Source organism: Emys orbicularis, chromosome 1 (assembly GCF_028017835.1).
Source record: "Emys orbicularis isolate rEmyOrb1 chromosome 1, rEmyOrb1.hap1, whole genome shotgun sequence".
In the NCBI taxonomy this organism is placed as follows: domain Eukaryota; kingdom Metazoa; phylum Chordata; order Testudines; family Emydidae; genus Emys; species Emys orbicularis.
Window position 1 is genome coordinate 319,848,249 of NC_088683.1, and position 24,574 is coordinate 319,872,822.

Here is a 24,574-nt window from a genome sequence, read left to right on the forward strand (position 1 = left end):
ATACAGAAGAGCTCTGTGTACCCTGAAAGCTTGTCTCTTTCACCAACTTGTCCAATAAAAGATATTGCCTCAGGTTCCCCCACCTTGTCTCTAATAAAAGTAATTGTCATTTGAAAGCCATTACTTGGTATTTAGTTGTTAAATAATGTTATGAGTGTGTGATAAATGCATATAAATTAGTGGATTCAGCACCTTTTTTGGAGCAGTTATACTTAGGTGTTACAAGACAGCGTTGGGCCTCTGTTACACTAGGTCAACCTCACTGACTTCAGTGGAGTTATACTGGTGTGTAACAGGGGAAAATTCAGCCCACAGCATGTAAGATCAACCTGACCCCTCTCTTCTCCTAGACCTTTTTAACAGTATTTTTTTATATCTTTGTTAATACTTTATTAAATTGGAACAGGACTGTGACATAGAGTTCAATAATGTGAAATAAATCAGAGATGTGTTAACGATTACAGTTATATATATTTAAGAACATTGTGAGAACCTTGTGTAATTATATGAATTGGTATGCAAAGTAATTACATTTTATTCATTATTAACTGTGAGCTCTATCATTGTGGTACTTTTGTTTCTGTAAAAACTTCAAGAGACTTTTAAGCATATGTAATATATTGTTTATCTTTCTTCCATGTGAATTGAAAGATATCAGTAGATATTTAATTCAAAGCAAATATGTAGATCTATTTCAATGTATATTTGAACAGTCCTGAATCCCTTAAGTCCTTTCTTAGATGTTAACTATATAAAATTCAGACTCAGACAACTTCAGAGCCTTACATGATCTCACCAACATCTTTTTTTTCTCTCTGTCTTGCTCCCTTTAACCCCTTTAAGTCTCCCAGTACTCTTCCCTTACAGCTCCTCCTTCGCACTACAGACAGTGTCAAACTTCTTTTCTGTCAAACATTCTCTTTTCCTTCATATCTAGGGTGACCATACGTCCTGTTTTGGCGGGGACAGTCCCTTTTTTAAGCCCTTTCCCGGACATCCCAACTTTTTTGCAAAAAAAATAAAAATAAAATAAATGGGCATTTGTCCTGTTTGCTCTTGCCGACTTGGCGTGTGGTGCAGAAGAGCATGCAGGGGAGGCAATCGGAGATGCCAGCCCCATGCAGGGTTCCAGTGACCTGCAACAGCCTCGCGCAAGGGGCGAGCTCAGGTGAGTGGCTGGGAGTGTCTCATTTTCCTTTTGTGAAATATGGTCACCCTATTCATAGCCCTCAACCTCAAGAATTTTTCCTTCACTTGTTTTCTCACTATTAAACTTTGCATGCTGCCTCTTTACTGATTTGTTTACCTTTATATTTTCTTCTAAATTTTAGATTGCAAGATCTTGAGGGTAAGGAATGTCTTTGGTAGGGCACTGTGAATATTTGTGATCCTATAGAAATATTAAGAATAATTTGTATGCTGCAAATATTATAATATATACTTAGTAAGAAATAGATTCTAAAGCATTAACAATTATTAGGAAACCATCAGTAAACTACCACAGAACTTTTCAAACTAGGATTTCTCTGTAAAGTTCTTTAATCAAATATAAACCTCAGAATAGGCTTTCCTCTTTTCATCTTGTAACTTATAGTGTCTTATCTTTCTTCATAGCATGAAGAAGGCCCAACAACGATATTGGCATCTCTTTACTTATTTTCTATTTATATGTAGTATTTTGTAAATTATATTTTTATAAATGTTGTAGACAGCACATAAATGCAATATTAGTTGTATTCCAAGAAACGGTCAATAACTGAAATAATTGCTATTCCAATTTTCTTGCAATCTGCACTATTTCATACTTATATAAGAATTTTTTTATGCAACTGAGACAGTTATATAGATGTATATAAGAGCAATATTTTCAGAACAAAAATCTAATATTACAGTTCCTTACAAGGAGTGTGGGGGGCAGTCTTTAAAGGTATTTAGGCAGCTGAAGATACAGATAGTGGGATATTAAAAAGTGCTTAGGCACTTAACTCTGATTGGCACTGCCTAAATACCTTTAAAAATCTGACCTGGAGTATTTTGATTGAAGTGTTGAACCTTCAGGGATATTTGTGGGAAAATGGCAAAACGTTGCTTCTGCCTGATTTGTTTGTATGCGTTTTCTCTGATTTTTTTTCTTGGACGTGGAATACAAAGCTATTCGCTGATATGTTGGTTCTTCAATTTCTATCTTTAGTACAAGGGAAATCTTGTCTTTACATCTAGAAAGACACATCATGAAGACAGGAAACATGGCACTTCCTATTTACTAACCTAACCAGAAACCAAAATGTGAGACACTTTACTGCATAACCTGTTTGCACCATTTTACCAGTTTTACACCAGAAGGGACTGTATATAGCATGAAGCTATAACGTCTCAGCTTGTGGAGTCATTAGCTCTTACAAGTTATGCATGGTTCGCTGATCACTGTTTGGAGCGGAGATTACCAAGAAAAATGTTCAGGTTCGTTTCCTTGTCAGTATATCTCTTCCATTGCTAGTGTTCATTGGAGGCAGAGGACCAAATGGTCCACTGAGGTACACCTATGAAAAATGGTGTAACTGAATGAAGACTCAGTCCCTTGATGTTTATCATCAGGTAAAAATAGAAAATCATGGCTAACGGATTGTTCCAAGTTCACTCTGGTTGTTTTTGCTGACCTGCATAGGCAGCAAAGCAATAAAACTAGAGGTAACCTTGTGAGCTCCAAATTTGTCATTTAGTTGCATGAGTAAAGCATTCATAAATAGTAAATATAGTGAACATCTATAATATTGCTGCACAGAGTTCAATGATACATTGTGTTGATATTTTCATTTGATAATATGGGGATTTTAAAACTCTTAAGTCAACATCTCTGCCTACTTGATTTGCTATTGCAGAGATTTTTGTCAAATTCATCGAAATTTTTAGGCTAATCTTCACAGCTCTCCTTTACCAGCTAGTTAGTTGTGTGGCACTATAATTCTGTGCTTGTGCTTTTTGTTTTAAGCCAAAGCTGACCATACTGAATCTTTCTGTTTCTTTCAATTTTATTATAATTGATTTAATTAAGATGATTGCAAATGTCAGATATTCTTTTTGGTACCCACCATAAAGATCTTTTTCAAGTCATGTTCTTGTGATATTTTTGGTTTGCTGTGATCTGAGAATATATCCAGAGCTTTGCTGAATTTTTTTAAAGAACTTTGTCACTAACATCCCCCACCTTTTGTGAATGATGACCGGTTATACGTGCATTCCCGTGGCCCAAGAACACTTGCAGGAAAATACCCTTCTGTAAATTGGAGTAAGGTTTTCAATTATACTTCATAGTGCTCATGATGACAAAGTTACCATTTTGCTGTAGTAAGTAATTTTTGATAGAGTGAAGCATAACTGGTGGAGTCTGGTACCTTCCTGAGCAGTAAAACATCTGGGCATTCTTGGTCACTAATTTTGATATTCAAGAACAATCTAATGTCTCTTGAAGACAATGCCAAGAGAGTTATGAATGGGCCAAACTCAGAAGTTTGAGTGTGGAGCAGGTGTAGATGGGATGTGAAAAGCAGAGTTCAGTTGTTTAAAGGTGAAGAAAATAGTGGAATAGATAACGCTGAGGGGGCACTGGTTCTGAGGTAGCTGAAGATGGAATAAGCCAAGAGAATCATTCATATGCTGAACAGGAGCAGATGTCAATAAAGACAATTTGTCTGGTTGTTTGAATGCCAATTCCATAGCGTGTGTTGATAATGCAAATTTGTCAGCCTGTTTGTGAAATTCAGTGTTGCCTGACATCATTGTTTGTTAGAAGGTGAGGATGTTTTGTTGCAGGCAATGTGAACTGAAGGAAAGTATTATTTTTTTAATAAATTTGTTAGAACAAACCAAACTTTCTATTTTCTGTTTAAAAAATAACCTCCCCCCCCACATTTCCAACCAGTGTCATTTTTAAAAAGAAAATTCCTTCACCAAAATTAGTTTTCTTTTTAAAATCAGAGTTCTTATTTATAGATTACCGCTCTTTAAAGGTTCTGTGGCTGAATGCTAATATTTGAAAGGCTTCTGGGGGAACTAAGACACAAGCAATGGGGGAGTCCTTAAAAAGACCTGGGACTCAAGGACTGGGCTTCCCCTAGCCCTTATTCCATGTAGCACCGGTGTCCATAACACAGCACTCAAAACCTATAAATCAACTGCAAATTAAGGACCAGATTTACCAGTGCACTTCAGCTGTTTTGCACTGGTGATGCCAGGCAGCTGTAAACCCACCTTCATTGGCTAGTGTGCACTGGTTGCTTTGCACTGCTCTGGTGTGCATCTGCCTTTAAAAGTTCAAATAAAAGAAAAGATTTAAGATTGATATTACATATTTTCAAATCATAATATCACATGATAACATGATCTTTGGGTTTCTTGTTATTTCTAAGGTATGAAATTTTTGATCATTAAAAAAAAAGGAAATTCCAAGATCTAAAACTACACTAAGATGGCATTAAGGTTGAGTATGTTTAAGTAATTTAAAGGTAAAAAAAATATTACAGGACAGTTGTATCCCTAAACTAAGCATTACAAACCTAGGAAATGTAGAGTTAAGGTTACTGTTAAATCTAAACATGTTAGGTTCTGGAAATGCACAGTTAAGGCACCCAAAGATGCTGAATTCTGGGCTGTAGTGACACCATGCGGGGGGAAAGGTAGCAAAAAAAAAACAACCCCTATGTAATGTACCTTTACAATCAGTTAAATCTAATCTTGGGCCACAAACACCAAAATGCCTTAATCATAATCATATGATTATGCATAATGTCACTACAAGAGAACTGATTTGGAGAACTATGTAGTTCAAAAAACAAAACATCCTTAGGAACATATACACAAAGGAGAAAGTGGTTGGCCAGCCAGGAAAAACAAATCTTCATACTCGCATTCAGGTGTGTTTAGGGAGGGTTCATATTATTGAAAGTAGGTTACTTTTTGTGTAAAAGGCTTTTTCTGTTAAAGTTAAAAAAATCAGGTTAAATCCTTAATATTTTTATATTGGGGAAAGGGCTAGGATTGCAGCAGCACTACTGGTACAAATACTTTCCCCCTCTCCACTGTATTTGGGGCTAATAGTATCCAAATCATGCTTATGTTTGTTTTGGAAGATTTGGCAAAAATAGGTTATCTCAGACCTCACATACTGAATCACAGAAGAGCCAAAGAATATGTTTTTAAATTTCTATGCTTGGCCCTCCAATAAGCTGTACTTATGGTCACTAGAAGATATACATGTCAGAAAAAGCAATAGAGGTTGCAGCATTTTGTAGTGTGCATGTCAAAGAGCAAAAAGGGGGAGGGATAGCTCAGTGGTTTGAGCATTGGCCTGCTAAACCAAGGGTTGTGAGTTCAATCCTTGAGGGGGCCACTTAGGGATCTGGGGCTAAAATCAGTACTTTGTCCTGCTAGTGAAGGCAGGGGTCTGGACTCGATGATCTTTTGAGGTCCCTTCCAGTTCTATGAGATAGGTATATCTCCATATATAAAAGTTAAAAAAATTGGTAGGGGGTAGGTGAGATTGGGCTAAGTGGAATCTTCCTAATGTAAATGAGTCACCTACCTATGTACTCCCCTATTTGGCCTTACTCTTGCTATCAGGCAGGAATAATGTGGTGGCTGCTGAACAGTACTCTCATTAGTGCAGGATTGGATTCTCTTGTCCTCCTAACTTTTCGCCTTGTGTTTAAGCACTGCACACCTATGTTATGCAGGATCAAGCCCAAATGTTCACCACATGCTGACTGAGTAGCCTGATGTTCAGAATTGAATAACTTCCAAAATATGGTGCTCTCTTCAAAATTCCAGTCACCAGTGATTGCTGAAATCTAATGAACAATCATGATTTGAAGTTAGTAAATCTCTTGTGGAGATATAACAAACAAAGCGTTTTATAATCAGAGAAAATGCTGAAATTTGTACTTTGGTATTTTCAAATGGGCTTGGACAGTTCACCTTAAATTTAGAATCATACATCTGTGCTGAGCTTTCTCTTTCTCACATCCTTGCACTCCCGTACACACCTTCTTACCTTCTTGTATGCACATTTCTAATCTGATAATTTTAGAAGGGTAGCAAAAAATATCAAGGAATATTTACAGATATGGTATACAAAACTGAAAAGTCGTAGTTAAGGCTGCAGTTAAGACCATAACAGAGAAGTTTACCCTAATATTGTTTTGGCATAATATGTGTATAGTAATCCTTTTTGGAGGAGAATGCTACACATTAGTTACTACTCTTAAATGTAAATAACTAATGTAATTGTGTGTTATGCATAAAAGTTCCCTTTAGAAATCTGTTATGCTCAATATGGAAGTAGGGCTGTCAAGTGATTAAAAAAATTAATCGTGATTAATCGCACGATTAATCACACTGTTAAACAATAATAGAATACCATTTATTTAAATATTTTTGGATGTTTTCTACATTTTAAAATACTGATTTCAATTACAATACAGAATACGTCTACAGTGCTCACTTTATATTTATTTTTATTACAAATATTTGCACTGTAAAAAACCAAAAAAGATAGTATTTTTCAATTCACCTAATACAAGTACTGTAGTGCAATCTCTTTATCATGAAAGTTGAACTTACAAATGTAGAATTACGTACAAAAAAAAAACAGCATTCAAAAGTAAAACAATGTAAAACATTAGACCCTACAAGTCCACTCAGTCCTACTTCAGCCAATTGCTCAGACAAACAAGTTTGGTTGCAATTTGCAGGAGATAATGCTGCCCGCTTCTTGTTTACAATGTCACCTGAAAGTCAGAACAGGTGTTCGCATGGCACAGTTGTAGCTGGCGTCGCAAGATATTTATGTGCCCGATGCATTAAAGATGTTTAGCATATCTGGCACATAAATACCTTGCAACACCGGCTACAAAAGTGCCATGCAGACTCCTGTTCTCACTTTCAGGTGACATTGTAAATAAGAAGCAGGCAGCAGTATCTCCCATAAATATAAACAAATTTGTTTCTTAGCGATTGGCTCAACAAAAAGTAGGACTGAGTGGACTTGTAGTTTCTAAAGTTTTACGTTGTTTTGTTTTTGAGTGCAGTTGTGTAACAAAAAAAACTACATTCGTAAATTACACTTTCATGATAAAGAGATTGCACTACAGTACTTGTATGAGGTGAATTGAAAAATGCCATTTCTTTTGTTTATCATTTTTACAGTGCAAATATTTGTAATAAAAAATAATATAAAGTGAGCACTGTACATTTTGTATTCTGTGTTGTAATAGAAATTGATATTTGAAAATGTAGAAAAACATCCAAAATATTGAATAAATTTCAATTGGTATTCTATTGTTTAACAGTGTGATTAATTGCAATTAATTTTTTGAGTTAATCACGTGAGTTAACTGCGATTATTTGACAGTCCTATATGGCAGGTGTAAATATACAACTATTTTGAGCATAAGAGAATGCATTGTAGCCCCAATTACTTAGAAAATGGTCGTAAAACATCCTCTCTGGGTCTGGTCCTGCTGTGTTCTTGCGGGCAAAACTGCTGCTACTGATTGCAGGGTTGGGTTGTATCTTTATACAAAACTCCCTTTGAGAATCTGGGGAATGCGTGAGTGAAACAAGAGGCAAATGTGGTATTGAGTCACTGGAGTACTTTCAGTAAGTCATTTATTTGGGATTTTCTCCATAGATCAGAGAAAATTTGCCCTTGAATGTGTGTTTATATATACGTATATGTAAAAATACAAGACACACACACACACATAGAATATGGCATTGGTGGTTTTGATCTAGGGTTCAGTAATTTATTTTATTAGTGAATGACTACATAGTTATACATTACACTTACATTAAAACAATTGGCTTATTGAAATTGTCTGAACTGAAAAACACGAGACAGCAATCAAATCTAGAATTGTGCAACCTTCCCATAACCCCAATGCATGTATAGCTCAAATTGAAAGGCTTTCTAATATGAGTATGTGATGAGATCTGGCTGCAAGGGTAACCCTGACCTTGGCATATTCTATAAGAACTTATTCATTTCTGCCACATTCCTTCAGTTTAAGTTTAGATTTGCTGGCAACCATCATGCCTATTGCAACAAGCTTCACATGCAAAATATTGAAACAAATGTGCCTTTTATCACAGATGTTTTTGCTGAATAGGATTACTGAAGAAAACTAAGAAGCCGCAAAACAGGGTGCAGAACCTTTTCTGTCCCAGAGGCATAAACTGCCATACTGAATGTCTGGAATGTATTTACTTCTCATTCTGAGAAAAGAACAAATTGTTTTGTAGATTATGGGAAAAATGCTTGTGGCTTCATTTCCACCTGTGCATTCTCACTGACTGCAATAGCGTTCTATGTGTGCAAGTGAGCACAGAATGTAGTCTTATATGCTTAATGTTTCTTAGATTAGATTCACTTACTGTTCAAAAAAACCCCTCAAACCAGTGTTGATCTCTGTTAGGAGACAACAGGCTGTAACTATGTTTTATGTTTGGTTGATTATCCAATATGTCTCACTAAGTTTGGTGCAGTTAGGTTAATTCTACATATGTAGTAACTGTAACTTTCTGAAGCATAATAATACATTGGTAGTCTTCTGTTCTCTGATTAAGCACAGATCTTATTTTTACTAGCAAGTGATTACATATTTCATTGATTTTATTGATTTTTTTACTTATCATATAGGAATATATCCCCCCACATTTAGTGGTAAATCGGGCCCTCACTGTGCAGCCTGAGTATTTCAGTTAGGTGTTAGAGATCCACAGCACAAAGGAATCCACCCCGCAGGCCAGTGTACCTGCTCTTGCCTACTAGTGATGTAAACGTCATGCTCTAAGTGTGCCCACTCCACAGGGCAGATAGCCTGGAAGAACAGCATCACAATGGATCCTCTGGCCTCTCTCTTCTGTTCTTACACTATGCCTCTCTCTTCTGTAATTACACTGGTGTGAAGGGAGGCCCCATGGAGCTAGGCTCCACACAACATAGGAATGTGGAGCCTCCACATGCCCCCTTCAAAACTCTACACCAATTCAATATCCATGAGGCCCTCTGCACCCACAGGTATAGTCGCAGACTCAGCTGAACCAATTTGGTTCCAATGAATGGGAGAGATTTTGAGAGCTTATGCAGGGATGTGCACCCACCACCTCTCGGACAGACAATGGACAAAGGCAAGTTGTTGACGCTGCCCTCTACCAAAGTAGAGTGGGGGCACAATGATCAATGAAGACAATCCAGCCTGAAGGCCTGAATAGTAGCTATGGAATGGATTCACTGCTGCTCCAAAGCTTGTGAGGCGAATCTGCCATTTCTGTTGTACTCATAGAGATCTCAGGCACCCAAGTCAGTTATCCAGGCTAGGCACTGGGGAGTGGATTTGTCCTTTATGATTGCATTCAGTGCAATGTCTTCTGTTACAAGTTCCACTGTGGAAGCTCTATGTACCATTAGTTTTTTGCAATTCAGCAATAATTTGAGGCAGCATAAGAAAATATATGGGCTATCAACAGTTGTTCCAAATGCAGTTTTTGTGCCAAATTTCCAATTAGTGGATGCCATTTTATTAAATAGACCTATTTAGTTTTATCCTATACATAATGAAAACCCATTTTCTCCTCTTCCCCTTAATTTAATGGTCATGATTTAGAGTTTTATTGAACTAGAAAAGAACAAATATTAATGGAGGAATAGAAGAGTTTTACTTTTTGGGAACTCTTTACAGCTTGTATTTCTTAGCTCCTTGACTACAATTTCTGCCTCTCCTCTAATAAACTTATATGAAGAATGCAATGGTTTGTTCTTGGTATTTCTTTAAAAGAAAAAGTAAACTTATTCGTAAAAAATGGTTTTATGTTAATCAGCTATTGGTAATTGTTGAATAAATACAAAGACATATTGATTCAAGAGGTAAATACTTACCAAGACAAAGGCAAGCTTGATACTTTCCTCCCAGGACAATAAATCTTGTTTTCTGCCACATTAGTTAATATATTGGCTATTGTGACATACATTTAGAATATCTGAATCAGAAATATCTGTAAATCTTACTCGTTCTCTTTTATGGACCGGAACCTCAAAAGTAGAGCACTTTTTTTTCTCTCTCACTAACTTTCCAAAAGAGAGATTAGAGTCCCAGAAAAAAACATTTTATTCTTAAGAGGTAAGTAATATTTTTTCTGGATTTCTAATTGAATCTTTGCATGTTTGTCACCTGGATGGTCAATATAGTCTTCATAGAACTCATTGAGGTCAGACACAATTTACTCATTCCTGTATGTAAACTGACTCATTAGCATTGTCCCATATCTGATTACCACCTACATTAGAGGAAGAAAATTTTTATAAAATTGTTTTGTCAAGTTATATCTCAATAATGATGTCTAGAAACTTCAGATTGGATTTTTCCATTAGATTTTGGTAGACTACTAAATGTGTTTTTTGTTTTTACTTGTTTGAGGCATTTTGAAGAAAATATTCACCCTTTCCTTAGTTTTGTAAAGATAAAGTTATCAAGATGCAAAAATTCAGTAAAATGCAAGACCTTTACTTTGATTTAGAAATTGACATTGTAGAAGTACCAAATATTGACACTATATCTTGTATAAGACCGCCTCACTCAAACGGAATGTGGCATGACAATTTCTTTTTCGTAGTGTCTCTTTCTGCGTAATGTATATTGTGCTTGTCCCTAAAACCAATATAAAAAGTTTTGTAAAATACAATAAAGAATAATATAGGAATATATCCAAGTAATGTAATTTGGAATAGATACAAATCTGATCTTCACTACAGTTTAGGACTTTTGACAGCACTCCTGGAAAAAACATTCACTGTTATGAATAATAAAAATACTATGTTTGGAAAAAATAGTGACATTATGTCCAGTTTTCTGTTCTCTGAAGCCAATGCTAAATAAATACAAATAGAGCCAAAACTATCTCCCTAAGTAAGGAAGCATGGTTTTCTTGTTCAGACACACGACTGGGAGTGGGATCTGAGGCATTATTCTTCTTTCCCTTATTCTGGGGCAAATCAGGAGTAACTCCATTAGGGACAAGGTAGTTACAGTGGTGTAATACTGGTGTACGATGAGAATTATTCTAGATTCTATTTCTGCCTGTGTTGTGTGGTTGTGAGCAAGTTACTGTCCTCTCTGTGTCCCAATTTCCAGCCCCCACAAAGGAAATGATTCAGCAAGAGGATATATAAAATGGGAATAATAATACTTACCTAGCACACAGGGATGTTGTGTGGCTTGGATCTTTAATGTTTGTAAGGTATTTTGAGCTCTTTGGAAGGACAGTGCTATTTTGCTGCAAAGTAATGTTAGTAATGTTAATATTAGTGTGCAAAGTCTATTAAAATTGAATTGTGAAATTATGTTTATATGAAAATATACATCGCCAAAGTAAGCTCGGTGAAAGAAGAATAAACCAAAGCAGCTCAAGATAGGGAATAGTTTGCACTATCCGGAAGGGGCTGGCTTTGATGACAAGGGAATCCTTCAGCTGCAATTGCTATGATACTTGTGGCCTCATATTTAGAAATGTTTCACATAACTAACAATTTGAACATAGAAGAACAGGAGCTAGTTCCTCGGGTCTAAAATCCATCACTTTTGCATTGCCGCATCTTCCTAATCTGGTGGCCAAGAGCCCAATTTGCCCCCCCCCCCGCCAATTAAGAGTAGCCTCAGAGCAGGTCTAATTTGTGCTCAGTTTCATATTCTCCCTAAAGGTCATTCTGGCATTTGGCATTCAATGAAGTGCAATAGCCCTCCAGCCATGCCCCCTTCACTGATGTGAGTCATAATGCTAGCGTTTGATGGTGTGAGTTACTTTTTATAGGCATCTGGGAAGAAGTGGGCCTTTAGGAGTGATTTGAATGAGAGGGAGGAAGGGAGACATGGTGCTCTTAGGATTTAGAGTCATTGCATGTATAGGAAGATGGCTGAAGAGGAATAAGCAGAGGGGTTTGAATGGGGATGATGTGGTTCAATAGATGTCCAAAGATGACAATTTTATCAGCTGTGCTTTGATGGATTAAAGACTCCCACATGGAAAGAAACAATATATATATCAGGGAGGAGGTTGCAACAATCAAGGCAGAAAATCAACGGGAAGTAAAGTAGTGTTTTGACCAGACAGAATTTCAAATTGATCTGAAGGAAAAAGCAGCAAGATTTGATGATAGCCTGGATGTATAGTAGGAGGGGGAAAGTAAGGAATTCAGGATGACCCTCAAAGTTATGAGTCTAAGTGACAAAGAGAATGGGGATGTTGTCCACTCCGATGGAGAACGTTGGAAATAGAAAAGGTTTTAGAAATAATAAGTAAGAAGGTTCTTCTGGGGCATTCTGAGCTTGAACTGACAGTGGATCGTCCCGGATGATATGTCAGAGAGACATTTGGATGTGCACAACTGGATGGAGTGTGACTGGTCAGATATAAAGAGCATCTAACGTGTGTCAACAGGATAGAAATGATAGTTGAAGCCTTCTAAGTAGATGAGGTCAACCCAGGATAGGCAGAGAGTTGATCATCCAGACTTTGTTGGGTTTTTTTGGAGTGTAGTTTAAAAACAAATCTACAAATCATGAAGAGCTTTAATGTTTTCAGACTTCATGTGTGTTTGGTTTTCTTTTAGACCCAACCAGAAAAAGGATCTGAGTGGTCAGACTCTATGTCATCTCTCATGAAGAAACTGGAACAATTGAATTTAGATATTGAAGAGGCTCTCAGTGCTGGCTCTTCTCCTTCCAGCACTCCTTCTAGCAAAAAGCGCAAACAGCCGGTAAGAATGCACACCCCATTTACAGAATGTAACAGATTTTTAAAACCTTGTAATTAGATTTTAGTCAAGGAGGGGTGTTCAGATCCAGACCAAATTTAGGCTGTTTTGGATATTAGGTTCAAGGATGATTCAGGCTACAGCTCAAGTTCTCAGGCTATTGCAGCCCAAATTGGCAGAAATCTCATGTGATCCCTATTCTTTCTGCTTTCATGGGCTGGATTAATCATTCCAGTCCCCTCTATAGAGGTGGGTTCAGATTCAGATGTATCAATATGGACACACTTCCCTAATTAAGGGGTTTGAATCTGAGGTTTTGATTCAAGCCCTCCTGCACTTGTAATAGTTTTTGTACAGATCTAACAGCAAGGGAGATAATATCTATCTTTATTAGGGGTAGAATTAGTCTTTGGTTTTTATTTGACTTGAGTAGTATTTTGTCAATATCTGTATGCATATTATTATGGCAGGTGTCATTATGTGGTGCTGTTACACATAGTTTCCCAAGTTTTTTCTTAGTGTGTGAGCATATGTTCAGTCTTTGGAAGACATGCTGTATTGTTTCTTAGTTAGGGAAGACTCTGCATAGAGGCAGGTCATTGGAGAGGGAGCTGAGGAAGTAGCAGGAGAGTCTGGTCTGATTAGAGTCAATTCTTGAGGCAGAATTGGTCTGTGGGATCTGGGCATTGGTGTTGGGCTGAGATGCCTGAAAGAAGGGTTTGACTGCATGCTGTTTGTAATCATGTCTCCTATTCTCTGCCCGTGGTCTATGATAGTTTAGTCTTCCTGGGAGCTGTAATATTTTGGTCTAATTTTGTTTGTTGGGTTTAGTGTGCGGGTGCTGGGTGGCATTGGTAGCCTGTGATATACAGGACATCAGACTAGATGATTTGGTGGTTGACAGTACAAGTTTTCTTATGTAAACAATAAAAAAGAGGGTGTCAGATGTACAAACATAAGAGAATGCAGTAGACTCAAAGCAGTGTACAGTAGGTGTTGATATCTACACAGTGAGCTGATGATATGATTCTCAGCTCAAGGTGACATACTCGTGCTAGCTCTCCTCTAGCTAGCAAGTGAAAAATAGAGTGTAGCCACAGCAGTGTGAGTGGCGGGATGGGCTAGCTGTCCTGAGTACATGCCTAGGGTCTTGGATGGGCAGATACTCAGGGCAGCTAGCCCATCCCACAACTCACACTTCCTCAGCTACATTCTATTTTTCGTTCACTAGCTAGATGAGAGCTAGCACAAGTATTTCTCCTTGAGCTGGGAATCACAACCCAAGTTCAAAATGTAGACATACCCTGTGTTACAGTAAGGAAACATGCTGTTATTTTAAGTTGCATATGTAATTTATCTTTAACTATTCATCCCACTTGATCCCTGTTTCTTCAAAGAGATCTGTTAATTTAATATAGGCAGTAATTTGTTCTATATCCATTAAATATGTTATTCTTGTCATCTACATTTATGTCTTAATGCTAATTTAATGATTTCTGCTAGTTGTGTAATCTTTTGCTTCTGTAATGGAAACTGTGTGGCAGATCGATTGTGGATACTTCATGTATTTCACTCTTCTTTTGATTGCATAAATTCTGTGAGAGGCAAGTAGCTGGAATGATGCTAGTAAAGAAATGTTTTGAGAAAAGTAAGTAAGTGAATGCAGACAATGAGGCATCTCAGAGTTGTGATGGTTGGGACGGGGTCATTTGAGGATGATGGATGGATATGCAGTATACTGTTCAGGAGCTGAGAAAATGAGAGAAAATAGGATTGCATTTACCCTATCCAAGGAGACATGAGTGTGTGTGCTTGGATATAACTCAGTCAGCAATAGAATCATTACAATTTGCCTTTGAGCAAAGCCAGTCAATATGTCAGCTATACAGGTTTACACTCCTGCTACAGCAGCGGATGACTGCACAATTGATTAGTTTTATTAATGGCTTGAAGAGACATTCATTGAAATACTAAGTAAACAAAGATACCCTTGTAATTGGGGACCTGAACGAGACAATGAGAACTTACACTTCTAATAAAGAAGTAATGGGAAACAGTGGTCTTGTTTACAAAATGAGAGAGGAAGGTGTTTAGTGGAATTTTGCTGCTCTAATTACTTTGTCATTACAAACACCATTTTCTCCCAACATTGTAGATATTTACACACATCGAGATCACCAAATCAACTATGTAATAAAACAGAGACAAGGTGAGTCAGGAAAGATCTTTTGTTGGACCAACTTCGGCTGGTGAAAGAAACACGCTTTCGAGCTATGCATGGCTCTTCTTCAGGTCTGGGCAAGGTACTCATATGGGAGGTCTACGATTAAAATGCTGCATCAGCGCAGCTGTGCCGCTGTAGCGCTTAAGCGAAGACTCTCCTATGCCGATGGGAGAGCTGCTCCTGTCGGCATAGTTAATCCACCTCCATTCATTGAAAAATTCCTAACCAGCTCTAATTTTAAAGTTCTTACAGTTTTTTTCCCATCATTAAGTTTTTCCTTTTTTATCTTCATTTCTTTCTCCTCGTCATTTTGATCTGCATGTTCCTATCTTTTTCTCTTGTTTTTCCTGTGTCCCTCCCAATCTTTCTACCTTTCCCCTCTTTGGATGTCTCTATTTTCTGTTGTGACAATGCTAAAAATATCAGAGAAACTGAACAAGGAGTTTTACTAGAATAAGGAAAACAATATTATCTCTAAAGGTAATCTGTTTCTCTTTACTTCACTGTAGAGCCTTTCCCCAGCCGCCCTTCCCGCCATCTCTCCTGCTCCAGATTTAAAGGAACACATAAAATCATATTTCCCTCACCCCTTTTTGTTGGTTACCTCCGGCTCCCATACTCCCATCTCCCATTGTACTTGCCCAGTCTCTTCAACAGTCTTCAAGCCATTGAGAGATAGAGGATAAGTATGAAGTAGATACCCTGGCAATGGGCCAGCTATGTAAACGGGAGAAGCTATCCCAACTGACATAGCGCTGTCCACACTGGGGGTTAGGTCGGTATAACTATGTTGCTAAGGGCTATGGATTTTTGTAGTTATACTGATATAAGTCCATAGTGTAGACCTGGCCATAGTTTCACAGCTAAATAAAAGGTGGAAAAGATTGTTTAGTATAAATAGTTAACACATAAGAGATCTTTCAAGGTGAAGTGGCCAGTTAACACCTATGCAGTCATAACACAAAAAAGGTGGATTAATAGGTTACAGATTGTTGTAATAAGCCATAAATCCAGTGTCTTTGTTTAGACCATGATTTTTAGTGTCTAGCAAAGTTATGAATTTAAGCTCCCAAGCTCATCTGTTGAAGGTGTTGTGATGGTTTCCTTTGAAGACAAGGACTCGGGCTACGTCTTCACTACAGGGGGGGGTCGATTTAAGATACGCAAATTCAGCTACGCGAATAGCGTAGCTGAATTCGACGTATCGCAGCCGACTTACCCCGCTGTAGGGACGGTGGCAAAATCGACCTCTGCGGCTTCCCGTCGACGGCGCTTACTCCCACCTTCGTTGGTGGAGTAAGAGCGTCGATTCGGGGATCGATTGTCGCGTCCCGACGGGATCGATCCCCGAGAGGTCGATTTCTACCCGCCGATTCAGGCGGGTAGTGTAGACCTAGCCTCAGAGGTCAGATATGGAATGATTGTTTTGTGAAAAGGGTTTGCCCTTGGGTGATATGTAGAGCTCTGCGGATGTCCGTGGACCATGTTTGCAGATCGGGGATGGATGCGGATCCAAATTTTATATCTAGAGCCCTGCAAATCTGTAGATATCCCCTTTTTATCCACGGATCATGTTTGCGGATTGTAGATCAGATGTGGATACAAATTTTGTATCCACCTGGGTCTCTAGTGATCAGGTGTTTGTCTTTTATCATTTTTCTATGATATCATCCATGGACGAACACTTTACACAAAATGATCACTCCATACCTGACATTTCAGTACTCCCCCTCAAAGGAAACCTGAACAACCTGCATTGTCATCAGTGAAAGAATGCAACACCCTGAATGAACTTTGGGACAAAATGGAAACTCATGCTCGAAGGCACCAAAGCACCCAATCCAAAAGGTCAGTGTTGGCTGGTGAAAAAATGATGCAGAGTGAAAGAGACTGGCTTGGACACTGAAAAATGTAGGGGAGAGCAGAAGGAACTGAACAGACAGATCCAAAGTTAGACTAGACAAGACAAAAGTGAATACATAAGGGCAAAATGCACAGAACTTGAGAATTAAAGACAAATAACACTGGTCTACAATTTTTGAGAAGTCGTCTGCTTCAGAGATAAAATGTGCTATTTATTATGTATTTTGATGTGCTGAATTCAAATATGACAATTAAAACAACTGATTGGCTACTGTTTCTAAGATACTTAAGTTTTTACATTTTATGTCTATGTATATTGTGTAGATAGTAGAGTTTTAATCATAAGTTGTAAACCTAGGTCTTTTCATGTGTTTATGGTTGCTTTACATGATAATATTTCACCTGTCCTGTTTATGTAACACTTTAAAAATCAGCAAAAGGGTTATATAAATAAAATTTATTATGAAACAAAAGGCAAAAAACTATTATGTACATAGTTTAGTCCTATTCAGTGTCTACTCGGCGCTTCTTGGCTTGTCTCTTGTATTCATTAAATGGAGCATCTCTTGTCACTGTCCAGCAATAGTCTGCAAGCATTGATGGGCTCCATTTGCCCTGATAGCGTTTCTCCATTGTTGCAATGTCCTGGTGAAATCGCTCGCCGTTCTCGTCGCTCACTGCTCTGCAGTTCCGTGGAAAAAAATCTAGATGAGAGTGCAAAAAATGTATCTTTAGTGACATGTTGCAACCAAGGCTTTTGTATGCCTTGAGGAGGTTTTCCACCAACAACCTGTAGTTGTCTGCCTTGTTGTTTCCGAGAAAATTTATTGCCACTAACTGGAAGGCTTTCCATGCCGTCTTTTCCTTGCCACGCAGTGCATGGTCAAATGCATCATCTCGAAGAAGTTCACGAATCTGAGGACCAACAAAGACACCTTCCTTTATCTTAGCTTCACTTAACCTTGGAAATTTTCCACGGAGGTACTTGAAAGCTGCTTGTGTTTTGTCAATGGCCTTGACAAAGTTCTTCATCAGACCCAGCTTGTTGTGTAAGGGTGGTAACAAAATCTTCCTTGATTCAACAAGTGGTAGATGCTGAACACTTTTCCTCCCAGGCTCCAATGACTGTCGGAGTGGCCAATCTTTCTTGATGTAGTGGGAATCTCTTGCACGACTATCCCATTTGCAGAGAAAACAGCAGTACTTTGTGTATCCAGTCTGCAGACCAAGCAAGAGAGCAACAACCTTCAAATCGCCACAAAGCTGCCACTGATGTTGGTCATAGTTTATGCACCTCAAAAGTTGTTTCATGTTGTCATAGGTTTCCTTCATATGGACTGCATGACCAACTGGAATTGATGGCAAAACATTGCCATTATGCAGTAAAACAGCTTTGACTCGTCTTGGATGAATCAATGAACAGTCTCCACTCATCTGGATCGTGAACGATGTTGAGGGCTGCCATCACACCATCGATGTTGTTGCAGGCTACAAGATCACCTTCCATGAAGAAGAATGGGACAAGATCCTTTTGACGGTCACGGAACATGGAAACCCTAACATCACCTGCCAGGAGATTCCACTGCTGTAGTCTGGAGCCCAACAGCTCTGCCTTACTCTTGGGTAGTTCCAAATCCCTGACAAGGTCATTCAGTTCACCTTGTGTTATGAGGTGTGGTTCAGAGGATGGGAGAAAATGTGGGTCCTGTGACATTGATGGTTCAGGACCAGATGTTTCATCCTCTTCCTCTTCCTCGTCTGACTCAAGTGAGAATGATTCTGGTGCATCAGGAACCGGCAGTCCTTCTCCGTGGGGTACTGGGCGTATAGCTAATGGAATGTTTGGATAATGCACAGTCCACTTTTTCTTCTTTGACACACCTTTCCCAACTGGAGGTACCATGCACAAGTAACAATTGCTGGTATGATCTGTTGGCTCTCTCCAAATCATTGGCACTGCAAAAGGCATAGATTTCCTTTTCCTGTTCAACCACTGGCGAAGATTTGTTGCACAAGTGTTGCAGCATATGTGTGGGGCCCACCTCTTGTCCTGATCTCCAATTTTGCAGCCAAAATAAAGGTGATAGGCTTTCTTAACCATAGTGGTTATACTGCGCTTTTGTGATGCAAAAGTCACTTCACCACAAACATAGCAGAAGTTCTCTGCACTGTTCACACAAGTACGAGGCATCTCTGCTCACTTTGGCTAAACAGAAATGTGTCCCTTTGCAAAATCAAACACTGACAAATAAAAGAGCACGACACTGTATGATTTCTAGAGCTGATATCGGGCAATTTGTTCAGCAGAGTGATGTAAGCTTCGTTAAGATTGCATCATCCATGACTTCTAGGAATAACATGATGCAATTCATATCATGTATGACGCAATACCAGCTTCAGATTGCATCATTCATTGTTTTGCCTAAAAAGCAAGTACTGTCCAAACCCAGTCATAGATTTATTCATAGATCCAGTCAAAGATGTATTTTAGTCATTTCTGGTTTAAATTGAGATCCCTTCCCTTAATAACTCACTTATCCTCCGCCATTCCCAAGTCAAGGGTCGTATATACTGACCCAATAGCATATCTTGAAAACTAGAGCCAATCAAAAATTTTAAGCATCATTTTCGTTCTCAGTGACCCAGAATTAGTAAAGTTTGACTACATTTATTTCAGAAGCATTTTGGCTGCAGAGCAGTGTAATACAAAAGGTATGTTCACAGTGGTCAGAGTTCTTTCCAAAAAGTTCTCTGCAATCAAACATAAAAGATCATGATGGCAAAGTCCTCACTGAAGGTGATGTAATCAAATGCTGGTGAAGAGATTACTGTGCCAATCAAAGCCATTTGCAATACAGCACGAGAGGAGAGAATATGGAAAGGAGAGTATGAAACAGGAGCCATCAATCCTGCAAGAGGAAGTGGTGCACGCTGTTATGAAAATGAAGCCTGTGAAAACAGCAGGGGTAGACAGCGTACCAGCAGAATTGTTAAGTGATTTGGTGACTGTGGTATTGATCTCACATTATTCCTGAGGGCATTCTGCGCCCAAAAAAATTAAAAATTCTGTGCACAATATTTTACAATTCTGCACATTTTATTTGTCAGATAAATGTGGAGGCTCCTGCATGGCATTGGGGAGCACAGGCCACTGGTTGCACAGAGATGGGAGATCACTGTGCAGCTTCCCCTGCTCCCCCTCCCCACCAGGATATAGACTCAGCAGTGAGGCTGCACCCAACCCTGACACAGTGCAAGGACCAGGCCTGCCCCAGAAACATCCCAGGGCCCTGCCCCTGCGTGCCAGGTGCACCAGGTGTGGACAGGCAGGCTCAGCAAGGCAGGATCCAAGTGTGGAGGGGCTTAGTGTGAGAGGATCCAGCTGTGGGTGGCTCAGTGGGAGATCCAGGCGCAGGAGGGATCTGGATGCAACAGTAATGGGACTCTGCAGTGGGGTCCAGGTGAAGGTGGTTGGGGCTCAGCGGGGGGGTTCATCTTGGTTTAGCAGGATAGAGCGCAGAAGGGAGGTGTGGGGGACTCAGTAGGGAGTCCAGATGCTGGGGGAGTGGGGCTCAGTGGGGTGGGGATCCAGGTGCATCTGGTTGGAGCTAGCTAAGGTGGGGATCCAGGTGCGGATGGCTTGTTGGGGTGGTCCAGGTGCAGGGGGAGTGGGGCTCATCGGGGGGTTCTGAGTACGGGGTGGGGGTGAGGCTTAGTGGGAGAGTCTGGGTACGAGGGGGCCTGGATGCATGGGGGTTGGGTGAATGGGGGAGCAGCTCCCTGTACAGGGATCCCTCCCCCTGCAGCTGAGAAGCAATGGGTGCAGGAAGCACGGGTGGGGGGAGGGGAGGGGAGTTTGCAGCGCTTCCTACAGCCGAGGGAGAAATCTGGGGGTGGGTCTGACATGGCCCTGGGTGCCGTGCAGGGAAAGAGGAAGTCCCATCCTCCTCAGAGCAGGCTGGGACTAGCAGCTGAGCCCGGCGCAGGGTAGAAGCCACCCACCAGGTCTTCCCCAGTCTTGCCCCCTGCCCCACAATGATTTACCTCTCTGCCAGCTGCCCTGGACACCTGAAACTGCTGGGGAGGGATGCATGACCGCTCTTGTGGCTTCCCTTTGCTTCCCCATCAGAAAGTCATTTTTCTGCAGCAAAGAAATCTGTGGGGGACATAAATTCTGCACATGCATAGTGGCACAGAATTCCCCCAGGAGTAGTGTGTCATGCAAAATTTGAAAGAAATTAGCCAGATGACTGGAAGAGGGAATCCTTCTGCTCTTACCAAAGAAAAGAGACACAAGAAAGTATCGTAACGGTCGTATTATCTCCCTGATATCTCAGGTGAGAAAAGTACTGCTTCACATAGTCCAGGATCGTATGATGCTAATGTTAGAAACAGAAGTGCCATCACAGCAAGCTGGTTTCAGAGAGGGATGAGGTACATGTGATCAAATCACTAACATCTGTCTCATCATTGAAAAATACAGGGATTTTAATGACCCATTGATCATGGGTTTCATTGACGACTCAAAAGCATTTAATATGTATGACATGACCATGTTTGGAGTGTCATGCTGTCTAGAGTAGTTCACAACCCCGAGTGTCTACCTTAGGGCAGACAGACACCCCAACTGGTGGTATGTTCTATAATTAGATTTTACCAAGTCAGTGGCAAATGTGAACTCCTGGATCACTATAACAGTTTTACCATGGAGTCTCAGACAGTCCCCTTACACTCTCAAGTCTATCTTGCCAGTCAGGCAAACTAGATTTAGTGATAAATGGTCACTGTGGCGGGGTGACGACTCACCAGCACGGCATCTCCTGCTGGTCGTCTCAGGAATTAGCTCTTCCAGCCCGGAGCGCCCTCTGCAGGCTGGTGTCTCGCCTGCCGTTGGCCCCGTGTCCTTCCCAGACCCCCGTGCCCTTTGTCCAGGAGTTCTGCCCACCGCAGTACCCCCTCACTCTGGGTCTCCCCTCCCAGGGGAACCCCCAACCCCTTATCCCCACCTTGCCTCAGTGGCTACTACCAGTCATCATCTAGCTCCTGCTCCCTGGGGCAGACTGCAGTTTGTAAACCACTCATCATCGGCAATGGGGGTTGGACCAGCTGCCTCTGCCTGTATCTGGGCTGCCTCTCTACAGCCCTAGTACCCTTTTGTGGACCCTTAGCTTGGCCTGCAGCCTGGGGCTTTGCTAGGCTGGAGCTCCTCAGCTCCCTCTGCCCTTCCCCAGACTGCTGCACCCTAGATACCCTTCTCAGCTTCCCAGGCAGCCAGGTCCTTCTCTCTCTCCAGAAGCTAGAGAGAGAGTGTCTCTTCTACAGCTTCTGGCCCTCCGCCCTCTTATAGGGCCAGCTATGGCCTGATTGGGGCGTGGCCCCACCTGTGGCGGCTGCTTCCCCCAGTAAGCCTAGCTTTCCCCCACCACAGCCCTCTCCCAGGGCTGTTTTAAGCCCTTCAGGGCAGGAGCGGGGTGACTACCCCGTTACAGTCACTTACACCAAAATAATCACACAATATTCAGGTTGCTTCCAATCCCCAGAGACTAGTCATTTACCCCAGGTCAACCAATACCCTAGATTTTACACCAAAGCAATGCAATAGTCAATCCTGTAATAAATTATCTAAAGGGTTATTAGCTAGGAAAAAGAAATGAGTTATTTACAGGTTAAAGCAAGCAAACATATACACACAAATGAGTTACCATCTAAATCCTGAGAGTGACAGAGTTGTAGTGAACTGTCAGTTCAAAGTGTCTTTCAGGGCGGACCCAGGAGATAACCCCTGGGGATCTCTGGCTTCAGTTTGGTGTCTCTGGCCTTGTGAGAGTTCAAACAGTAAAGAGATGGAAAGTTTTCCTGTGACTTTGTTTTATTTCCTTCATTCAGCTTCCAAGTCCACAGGACGAGCTTCCTTGCACTGGTAGCATTTCCAAGGTGCAATAGGGCCATTATCAAGTCCTTTGTGTTGCAATGTTCCTTGATGGCCCCTGTGATTTTGATAGTCCTTCTGGGTCGGGGGTGGAGACAACAATTCCCTTGCGTGTGTTCATAAATTCACAGCAAACATTTTTAAAGTTATAAAGCAAAACTTGCATATTTTCTTATAGCATGGAATATTGCCATTACAAGTGAGATTAATGCATGCAGCAACTTAAAAGCATTTCATGGAGTCTAAATACTAAGTACATGTTTATAAGAATAATACCTATTTTGAGCAAAACTAACATACAGGTGAACTGGTCTGGTCTCCAGCTATGAGGTTGTCAGTTCTTAGCTAATGCCTGCAGCCTGGGCAAGAGCTGGCATCTGGCCTGCTCATGTCACATGCTGAATACTGGCAGACGTGGGGATTCTCATTGAACTCATTCGCAAGTCTCTAGCATCAACAACGCAGGTGACAGCAAGTGATTTTCCACTGAGCAGGGTGTGAGACAAGCGTGTTTTCTGTCCCCAGCCTTTTCAACATGTACACAGAAATTATTATGAGACAAGACCTAGAAGTTTATGACAAATGGTAGGAGCTGAAATTTCTGTTGGTGGACACCTCTTAACCGATGTCAGCTATGCCAATGATGTGACACTCTTTGCTACGACTGATGCAGTTCAACAAAAGTTGGAGTGTGTAAAAACGGGTGAGGATTATGGACTATCCCTGAATCAGGCAGAAATGAAATGCATGCATGTTGACACAATTAACAAAAACAAGAAGCAAATGGACATCACAATTAATGGTCAGGTAGTAGAGGCAGTAGATGAATTCAGTTACCTGAGATCATATCCAACAAAGAGCCTGTTCCGAAGAAACTGGCAGAAATCTAGGAATGATTTGGCTTCCCTCATGAAAGTTTGGGAAAAACCATGGCATCTTGAAATGTACAAAGGTTTAATTGGTAAAAACTTTAATTTTTTCCATTGCAACTTATGCATGTGGATCGTGGGGAATTTATGGTGCTGACAAGAGAAAATTGAAGCCTTTGAGATGTGGTGCTGACAAAGATGCTTGCATATCTCTTGGACTGAAAAAAAGACAAATGCTTGTGTTAGAAATATTACTATAGAGAAAGGTTTCAGAGTAGCAGCCGTGTTAGTCTGTATCCGCAAAAATAACAGGAGTACTTGTGGCACCTTAGAGACTAACAAATTTGTTAGTCTCTAAGGTGCCACAAGTACTCCTGTTATTTTTACTATAGAGAAACAGACCCTGGTGTCTGAAATCAACAGGTGCAAACTTATGTTCGTTGGTCACATCAGGCATAGAGGGTGAGAAATGTATCATGGAAGGAATGGTGGTGAGTCATCATAGTGGGGGACGACCAGCGAGGAGATGGATAGATGGTGTGCAACAGATCCCTGGGAGGGCAGCTGCTGAGAGCTTGAAGCTAGTGATGGATTGAGAAAGCTTCTGAAAATTCCACTATGATGTTACAAATATTCAGACATAAATAAACTGATTTTACTTCCTTAATGGGGCAAATCACAAGTACAAGATCTCAGAGGCAGGTGACTATACTGTATACATAACAGCATGTTTGTTGGAGCGGCTAGTCTGAAGTTTGCTCTCTTGAAGAAGTGGGAAATTTTTAACAAATGACAGAACATTTATTTTGCACAGCAGATGCTGTCTCAGGAGTAGAGCCCATAATTATGTAGTTGAATCAGGCCACTGTTTTGTGAAGTGTATTTAT

At 40.3% G+C, this 24,574-nt stretch overlaps 1 protein-coding gene across 1 annotated transcript in view; it reads left to right on the top strand.

Annotated features, from left to right (window-relative positions):
• Positions 1 to 24,574, top strand: part of STARD13 (StAR related lipid transfer domain containing 13) — a 507,124-nt gene that overhangs the window by 145,063 nt on the left and 337,487 nt on the right. Inside the window, exon 3 of the mRNA XM_065403676.1 lies at positions 12,659 to 12,805. Within this exon, the coding sequence (XP_065259748.1) occupies positions 12,659 to 12,805 (147 nt within the window). The remainder of the gene's footprint in view (positions 1 to 12,658; positions 12,806 to 24,574) is intronic.